The 10,076-nt window shown below is 49.0% G+C and overlaps 1 protein-coding gene across 1 annotated transcript in view; it reads left to right on the top strand.

Moving 5' to 3' along the window:
- The window catches only part of snd1 (staphylococcal nuclease and tudor domain containing 1), a 149,050-nt gene that overhangs the window by 81,559 nt on the left and 57,415 nt on the right, over nucleotides 1–10,076 (top strand). The window contains exon 16 of the mRNA XM_084483174.1: nucleotides 8,554–8,742. Coding sequence (XP_084339300.1) covers nucleotides 8,554–8,742 — 189 coding nt within the window. The remainder of the gene's footprint in view (nucleotides 1–8,553; nucleotides 8,743–10,076) is intronic.

Genomic DNA, 10,076 nt, shown 5'->3' with positions numbered 1-10,076 from the left:
CCCTGGACTTTTACTGGATCTCTCCGGTTCGTCATCGGATTTGTTCCCCCTCTCCGCCCGCCACTAATGTTCTTGTGCAGTCTTTAAAACTGTGCCAGAGGTGGCCTTGTAAGCTTTTATACCTTTTATTCTCCAAAGCTTTTACGCTTGTGCGAGTTATCACCCATGATTTACAGTGCAGAGTCTGTTAAAGTGTGTGTGTGTGTGTGTGTGGCTCGTGTGTGTGTGTGTGCCTTGTGTGTGCAATATTAATACTTTTTTGCAAAAAGCCACCACATGAGGCCTCCTCCCCCATCCTGGCCATACAAGGTTTTGTTTCACAGCCAACATGGGAGAGCAATGTCGGCTGCCTGTGTTCCATGGCCTTATGCTTGTGCTCTGGGCATCATGGGAGGCTTGAGGGATGTCCTCCGGCCAGCGTGCTTGCCTAGCTGCCTCTCCAGCTCCAGCGCCAAGGAGCAGTCGATAGCGCTGCCTCCCCAGGCAGCCACTCTGCCGCTAGTGAGCAGCCAGAGAGGACATGGTGTGAAATGTCCGCTATTCCTGTCCTCTGCAATTTGCATCCACTAAACTCTCCTTTTTTCATAGCGCTGATACCCATGTCGGTTCATGTATGTTCAGATATATATGCAATAAAACTGCACATTGAATTTCCTTTTGAATACTCTTAATCATCCTCAGTTTCCCTTTCGACCCCAGCCTCAAGCGACGCTCTGCGTTCTGGTCTGATCTTCAATTGAACTGAAGAGGCCCTACATGGAAGCCTTCCAGTATTCATTCGCAGTGTGATTGTCTCCTTTATCTCATCGAGCGGTTCCTATAGTGCCACAGGTAGAGGCTCTTGTGCAACTGTTGTTCCCTAAAAATCCCTACTATTAAAATGGCTAAAAAGGCTTTTTTCCTTGGGAGTCTGTTTTATGGCTTGCCACGTTTTTTTTTTAAAAAGACAAGCATTTATTAATTTATTTTCTTTCATTTCAATTACAGGCCCCATTAACACACCATTTCCATCCTGACTGATCCATGCTATTAAAGGATCAATAGCTCACCGTTTAATTCATTCATTTATTCTTCTCTCTGCCTCTTTTTAAGGTGATCTATATTTATAGATTCCCCCCTGACCAACTGGTCTTTCCTGTTTCCATTAAGCCCCAGTGACGGGCAAACGCTTTTAGGACCCAGTGACGACAATGGGTGCCGGCCGGTAAACAGGGACGGGTTCTGGGAGGAAGAGTAGCGACGCTCGTCATCATCGGAAACATACTGGGGTGGGGAAACTGTAGTCCATGAGCAAATGGACATATTCACACGGGCTGCATCGCCAGTGAATGCATTGTGTATTCAGGAATGAATTCTAAAGCTAACAATGTGGGCTTTGATTAAAAACACCCGCATCCCTTACCCTCAAATGCGTAGGGACACTTGCGCCACTAGCAGACACCTCGGTTTGCATCCGTATGCCTGCACACTCCCATTGCTAAACTACATAATGATGGAATTAAACAATTTAAACAGCCCAGCGTGCATACGTGTACACGGGCTATATTAAAAAATCTGACTTAATTAAAATGAGCTTTGATCCAAACCAATGAAACAGAGCCTGAAGGAAACATGCAGCCTTTCTGAGATCAACACCTGGTCCCGAACCAGGTACACATCGCAGAGCCTTGACCACAAACAGCCGCTAACGCCCAAACACTGCACTCAGCGATGTGTGAACTTATTGACAAGGCCATATTGTTTATTATGTTTGCCGTATGTTTTGTCAAAGAAAAGCTTTCCCAAGGATCGATCCTTGCATTCGCCCACACAAACCCTGTCGACAAACACTTTCCTTTTGTGTTTCAAAATAATAATTTGTTGTAAAGATGCCCAACTCCCCTTTGTATTGTTGGCCTTCTTACATATTTTCTGCGTCAGCCGTACAGGGTATTGACCGCCATCGATGTGTTGGTAATGGTCAGCGAGGCGGCGTTCTCACAGAGGGAACACAGGGTGCACTTAGTCCCGGATCTATAAGGCGGTGTATCTGGCAATATTGAGATTATCGACTTTTGTTTGACATGGATGTTCGACTCCGCCAAATGTGGTTTTCACGCTGGACTGGAGCGGCACAGACGCCTCATCAGCGCTCGCCGATTTCTGCTCCAGCTCACCCACGAGCTCACGTGGAAGGGAAAATAACTTTTTCCCTTTCAATAAGAGGCAACCGGGCATCGAGTTCCCCTTTTGTTGGGGTGAATTGCAAAGGTTAAGGAATCTGTTTTAAGGTAGTGGTATGCTGATGATTTCACTTTTTTGCTGACTTGAGTGGGTGGTTCTGTGTGTCCATTTTGTTACTTGCACCTTCATCGTTATGCCTCTTTTTATCTGTCAGTCATCCTTTCAGTCAATCGCGTGTGTTCTTACATCTCGACCTTAGGAAGATTCATCACTCAAAGTTTTGATCTCAATGGCTCACCCATCAGGTGCGCACGCACGCACGCACGCACGCACACACACCTACCTCTACCTTCAAAGCGTTCCTTCCATCTCCCGCTCGCTCACTTTGATAAATGACGAATTCTGCCGATTGAGCAAAGGGTTGCAGGTGGGAGGGTCTGTGCTCTGTCTCTGGCCCTCGCTCTGTCTCTTGCTCTCTGGCGTGCTCTATCGACGGGGTGAGAGGTTGATGGGTGAGATGGAGCGATGGCAGACAGAGGGGAGGCGGAGGCCCGTGTCACAATGACTGATCGTGTTTACCCCAAGTCGCCCACCACCTTGCCATCCATGCCCTCTGCATTGACACACACACACACACACACACACACACACACACACACACACACACACACACACACACACACACACACACACACACACACACACACACGCACACGCGCACACACAGTGACAGACACACACTCGCACATGCACGCACACACACAATGACAGACACACACTCACAAATATGGCCGCACACTTAGTGATAATGATCATTTAGGCTATAAACACTGGGTATTGCCTATCTAGGCAGGGATGGTCGCTCTCACTCACTCACTGACATATATTTCTTTCTCTTTATATATAAAGTGATATAAGTCCCAGATTGTGGGAATCAGGCCCGGGAGAGCCTCGCTAAATCACTGGGTGCAGTCATAAACGCCACCCCCTCTTCTTCCTTTAATGAGAGAGGATGTACACATGCCGTTCCATCTGCTGCGTTCTCACATGTCGAGTCCTACTTATGTATGCAGGCAGCGCTGTATGAGAGCATTCCCTGAGCACATGTAGCCCTTTATTATAACACAAGTTAATAAGCAACAGCAGCAGCGTCAATTTGTGTTTACTGCAGCTCTCAGTGGCTGTCGCCGCATCCATTCTGTTTTCACAGGGTTGAGTTATGTGGAGTGAACGGTAATGCTATATATTTCTGTTATCGAGCGACTCGATTCCTCATTCTGATACTTTGGAATAGAGTGTTTGTCGTTTAGGCGGCCTCCCTTCTGTCTCTGTGGCGCGGTGTCTGCCCATATGTGACAATAGCTTGTGAGTGTGGCTGAGGATGCCAGCGGCAAAGCTCTGGAACTCTCTGCACTTAACCGAATAATGCAACACTTGATTTATTGCGTGTAAAGTTATTCCTTTGTTTATCCAGTGGATTTGTATGTAAGAGTCGATGGCGTCACTGGATTAACGCGGTCGTTCGGGCAAACGTTTTGAGCCTTTAAACGGTGCGTCACAGTTTGGCTCGGAGGAGGAAATATCTTGAGTCTTGACCTTAACCCGCGCTGCCCATCACCATCACACCACGTTAGCGGGGTGACATTTCAACATCGGTTGTCTGCATGGAATCACAGTGTGGCTTGTTTTGACAAGGTGCAGTCGTGGTGTGTGTGTGTTGGCTTTTGTGTGTGTGTGTGTGTTCCTCAGACGAAAAGGATTCTCGTATTATGCAACATTCCCGTTTAAACTCGAGGGCAGAGGAACGCGACCTAATTGACTGCTTGAAAAGGACTGCCCCACGGTCCGACGGGAACATTGGTCACAAGGTTCCAAGCCTGCTGAACGTCACCTTAGTAGCGCAGCGATGCTGTCAAACCGACCCTCTGCCGTCCCTTTCCGTAATGGCGGGGGTTATCGCGTCGCTCACAGACGAGCCCATCGCTGCATTGCTGCAGGATCCACGCGGGGCCTCAGAGAGAACGCCGCTCCCATTGAGTGCATCCTTTTATGTGTCGGTGTCTTGTTGTTTACCCGAGCTTCAGAACAAAAAGAGCGACCCGGCTCTGGCGTTTCCTCCCTCCGGTCTGACAGCGCTCTGGCTGGACCATGACGTGTCACCTACCGCCGTCCCGGAGTCTCTCCAGCCGCTAAGTGAATTAAATCCGCTGCCATTTTTAAAATGTGCCCCCAGGCCAGGTTTCACTTCAATGCTACCGAATGCCATTGTCTTTTGTACTTGTGTGTGTGTGTGTGTGTGTGTGTGTGCATGAATTTTCATTTTTCCTCCTTCTCCTCCCTGCCTCTACACATCGCAGCGTTTATGAGATTACCGGGGCCCATTTGTGTTCCGGCGGGGCCCGTCCTGGCCTGGTGGAGGCCTCCACTGGGAACCATCTGGGCTCGCCTCAAAGCGCCTTCCTGCCCCCCTCCCTCCCTCCCTCCCCCCTCTCTCTTTTCTCCCCCCTCTCCCCTCCCTCGTCTATTGTGACAATACCATTTGCTTCTTTTAAAGGAAAGGCTTGGAAAAAAGATCTGTTATGTAAAACGAACGATCTACACCGTGTGTGTGTGTGTCTGTTTCTCAGATTCTGTGTGTGTGTGTGTGTGTGTGTGTGTGTGTGTGTGTGTGTGTGTGTGTGTGTGTGTGTGTGTGTGTGTGTGTGTGTGTGTGTGTGTGTGTGTGTGTGTGTGTGTGTGTGTGTGTGTGTGTGTGTGTGGGGGGGGGGGGGGGGGGAGAGATTGTGTGTGTTTGAATGAGAGAGATTATTGTGTGTGTTTGAATGAGAGAGATTGTGTGTGTGTGTGTGTGCCCCACCCATGTCAGTTACAGCTCATGTGTGTGTGTTTTGGCGTTTCCATTGGGCTCGGTGCTGTGTGTAAGCAAAGGGAAGAGGAGGCACTAGGCAGATCCGGCTGAGCAGCCATTCCACAAAGCCGGTGCTGGCGTGGCCAGCTGCTGTCTGTTGTGATACGGGGGGCCGGGCGCTGTCAGGGGGCTGTTAGGGGGATTCACTGGGTATCCATGGAGAGTACGAGGACCATGCTCTATAAACATCCAGCGCTCCTCCGGCATCATTCAAACCGCTATCTGCCAACATTCAAATCCCCTGGAATTGAAATCCCGCCCGGTGAAAGGGTGCTCTCTGAGCTCTGCCCGCACTCCCGGGACTCTGGGCCCGGCAACCAACCGTTGGTGCGGCTTCTCAAATCAACCCATTTGTTCCATTTGTGCGGTCTTGGTACACACTCTAAATTATTTGGATGCATACCTTATGGGGGTGGTGAGCCCGTTCGCTCGTCGACACGTTCCGCTGGGAGACGGGAGGGGAACGAGCAGGGGTGTTTCCGTCAGCCAATCTGCCGCTATTCACAAGGAGCCCGCCACGCTCAAGGGCTCATTATGTTGTCAAGGGAAAATACCGGTATTATTACATCTTCCCCACATAAATAAGTGTTAACGAGCAAGGCCTAATTGTACATTTAGATCTTTAAAAAATCTTTATTTATTATTTTGTATTCTTGGTGATTTATGCAGGTGTAGAGAATAAGTGAGTGTCTCTATTGCCAAATGGCTTTTGAGATCACACCACTATTCCAGTTTCCATCTCTACATCAAACTTTTAGGTGTTAAGGCACATACTGGTTGTTGTGTATTGTGTGTGTGGTCCAGTGTGTGTTTAATGTGTGTGATTTGTGCTGTTTGTTTAATGTGTGTGATCTGTGCTGTGTGTGGGTGTGTTCCAATGTGTGTTTACCGTGTGTGATTATGGCTGCTTGTCCATCAGCCCTGTGATTTGTCCCCTAGCCTTCATATAATATTGATATTCCCTAGTGGGCCATTTGTTATCATTACGGCCGTGTGTAGCAATCCAGCGATAACATTCACCATGTGCTGTTGTCAGTGGCAAGCACATTTCCTTTCCATTAGGGTGGCAGTAGGTGGTAAATGAAGTTATTCACTATAAGTGGTCTGGGGAATAGGGAGGCCTCATTTGTCCAATCGTGATTGAGGAAACGCGTGAGCATATGTGTTTTGTTCATTTACCTACGGGTGTCTGTGTGCAACTGCCATTTAAGTTCACATTTTTATTTTTTGCCTGAGTGTGAAATGTTTAATTGCAGTGGTTGGAACTAGTGATTAGGCTCTGCTGATTTTCACACGTTATTGCAATATCTTTTTCTTTCTTTTTACTTTTTCTCGCCACAATGTTGGCGGTCTAGGAAGTTGATGGAGGAGAATTTGCAAAGATAATTACTATATTAAGTGAGGAAAACCAAGGAATGGTTTTACCAATAATCTGCCTCATATAGCAAAGGTCAAATGTGTTTCTTTTGTTAACCTTTTTATTAAATGCTGATCTCTGATTCTGTAATTCCTCTGATGCTCTCAGAGCGTCCAGGTGACGCCACTCCCTAATGCATTGGATCTAATGCGGTGCAGACATGCAACTGAAGGGTTGAAGTGGTCCTGCCAAAAGAAACCTAGTCTGGAACTTGTATACATTTGAGTCCTCTGACCTTCTCACTGCTGTGGTTTGACCTCTGACCTCCTGCTAGCAGGCCTCTGCAGACCTTTCAGTTTCGGAGGTCTTTGGATCCGTGCCGACAACACACTGGTCTTCGGTCAGTGCACCCCCTTCCGTCTCCCCCAGGCCTGGCTGGCCTGTGGAGGGTCTTGTGGGGTCATGTATCGTCCATGTCCTTACCCTAACCGTTCCCTGTTAAGCCGCAGCTCTGTGCGTCCTCTGTGAAACCAGCCTCATTCCTCCACCTTCCCCTCGTTTGGCATCAGAGCGCTCGGAGCTCTGGTGACTCTAATGGCCTAGTTACATAAGAGCCGTTGAATTGGAGAGGAAGAGAGGGAGACGAGAAGACTGAGCCAAAACTGGGCTAGGAATGCGGGAAAAGAGGAACGCATGTAAACACGGATTAGACAAGAGGAGGATAAGACGGGGGAATCTCTGGCAGAGCAACTTTGAGTCCTCTCTCCCAGCCACTTCTATTCTGAGCCTCACACGTGTGTGTGTGTGTGTGTGTGTGTGTGTGTGTGTGTGTGTGTGTGTGTGTGTGTGTGTGTGTGTGTGTGTGTGTGTGTGTGTGTGTGTGTGTGTGTGTGTGTGTGTGTGTGTGTACACACGGCCCATCTTTAATGCTAAATGTGCGGATGGTCATAATTGCGCTTAACCATATCACAGAGGATTTATATGTGAAGTTTTGAGTGAGTGCGAGGCAGAGCAGTTCAACAAACCAATCGTGCGTCAGATTTCCCCCGGGGCCTCCGAGGCTAAGCAGCCTACGTCTTAATCACTTGACTTGCGGCTATCTCTCCTCCACACCTGCCCTCGCCCGCCTTCCTGCTGACAGCGGAAAGTGAGTGAGGATAGGAAGGGTGGGGGGGGGGAAAATTACCTTTCTTCTTTTTTTTTCCCTTCTTTAGTGTTTTTTCATTCTGCTCATCACTTGTGAAACACAATGTAATGAATACATAATGAGTCTGAATGGGCACGCGTAGCGTCGGGGAAAATGCGGTCAGATCTGCCCTACTCTTGTCAGCAGGGTCGGACATTTTTCCTTGGCCTAGTACGAGAACACATGGGACTTGTAATATGGCTTGCGCTAATTGTGCATAATTTAGAAGTGTGCTAAGGAATTCAGGGAGGCGGTATGGAAAGTCAGACGTCAAGGACTGACTACTAAATTGCAACAAGGCGCTGTGTCTAGTACCTCTGTTTTAGCGCTGCGTTTAAAACAAGGTCATGGTTTGGATTCATTCAGACAGTTGATGCTGTCGCTGCTCCTAATGAATTCACAGTACGCACTCGCAAACAAATTCAGACTCCTTTCTATGTACTCTGCTCTCTGTCTCACACACGCACACACTCCCATACACACACACAGACAAAATCCCTCAGCCACCTCATCCCCTGTACAGAGCAGTAATGTAATCCATCAGCCTTGGTCCAGAGACAAGGCGGTGGCTTTTAATTGAGAATGTCAGTGACCAAAGTTGTCGGCGCCCCGGACACGGCCAGGGGAAACATCTCTCGGGTGTAATTGCCTGCAGAAGACGTGCAAAGTGGGTGACCAAGACTGCGAGACAACAAAGCATCCAAGACAGCATGGGAATGAAGTATGTGTGTGGGAATGAATGCGAGTGTGAATCAATAGAGCTCAGGGGCAGCCAATGATCTGCGTCTATACGGACAGGAGAGGGTCTTCTGCACCAGAGACCCCCCTCTCTCTAAACCTTAATGACATCTCAGCTGTAATTCCGGATACAGTACATTAACCGCCCTCATTTCTCTGCCCTCCCTCCATCCCTTCCCCCTCCCCTTCTCTGTGAACCAGGTGGAGGTTGAAGTGGAGAGCATGGACAAAGCAGGCAACTTCATTGGCTGGCTGCACATCGACGGGATGAACCTGTCCGTGGCGCTGGTGGAGACGGCGCTGTCCAAGGTCCACTTCACGGCCGAGCGCAGCTCCTACTACAAGACCCTGGTGACGGCCGAGGAGCCCTGCCGCGAGAGGAAGGAGAAGGTGGGTCCCACTCAGCCGCACAAACTCAGATCTTCACTCTCTTTAGCTCCGTATTTGTTTAGACCAATCATGTTGTAAGCATGTGATGGCTGTGAACATCGGACACAAACTCGGCCAACGGCAGTCAACTGCAAAAGTGTCTGAAAAGGTTTCAAGTCAACACTGTGTAGACCTGGTTATCAGTTTATCTTTGGGATAATATATCTGTAACAAGGTGTAGCCCAGCCCCCTTTCTGGTTCTGGTTTCCAGCCCAGCCTCTCTTCCAGAAGTTGTGCTGTAACATAGTATGGCTGCTTGATCCCATATAAGCTAAACACCAATGAAATATATCAAGTGTTGACATCACCGTCTGTGGTACGTGTTTCGAAATTGTCTGAAGCTGTGATTGCAGTGTTTTATCAAGGATCATGCAGATCAAATGTACTGGGTTGTAATTTACTACTGCCCAAGCCATGCCAGCCGCTGAGCTGCATTAAGGACTCACAAAAGGACCAAATCGGATTCAGTTTGTCACTGTGAAGGTTTGCTCACAGCCCTAATGATGACGTGATACAGATTGATGTCAAGGGGAGAGTCCCAGGTATGGGCAGCTCTCCGTTTGTCTGGTTTCTGACTTTTGGCTTGACATCGTCCCCCAGCACACGCTACACACATTACCCAGTCCCCAAAAGCCCACAAAGTGAGGCCATGAAAAACAATGTCAAGTTTACGGGCTAACCGTTTAAACGACTATCGCAGTCTAGCCAAACACGCTGCGTGCTGCTCCATCATAACGCCACGGAGACATTAATTACGTTTTATGTACACAAAGGACTTTAATTTGAGTGTGTCCATATTAACCTTAACGGCAAACGGGAACGCGTGGGAACGCCGAACATGACGCCACGTCCTCTAGAACAAAGCCGGCGCCGCCACTCGGTGACACGCACGTCCCTCTGAAACACTTCCACAAAACCCGGTAATAGGGGAACAACGCGCCAACGCCGAGATACTTATACACCCCCTGCAGCACTGAGAATAGCCACATATTTGCCGCCATCACTGGAGCCTCCCCTGCGCTACAGGAGCCTTTTGATGGATGGAGGCCTCTCTAGTACTGATCCCAATCTTGCCCTCCATTTTCATTATGGCTCCAACAGTCGCCCCTGCCAGATGAATGAAGTGCCCGGCCAGCTGTCGTCCTTGTCCTCTCGCTCTGCGACTCCCCCAGCCCCGCCTCCTGCCTCCCCCTCCTCTCCCCCCTCTCCCCCCTCTCTTTGTTTTTCTCTGTTTTTCCGGGTACTTTTACCTATCTCTGGGCTCTGGAGGGCCGCTCCCCGTATCAGGGTGATCT

The sequence above is a fragment of the Micromesistius poutassou genome, assembly GCF_964030765.1.
Source record: "Micromesistius poutassou genome assembly, chromosome: 18".
NCBI lineage: Eukaryota > Metazoa > Chordata > Actinopteri > Gadiformes > Gadidae > Micromesistius > Micromesistius poutassou.
Note: the sequence above shows the minus strand (reverse complement) of the source record. Positions and strands in the feature narration are given on the sequence as shown.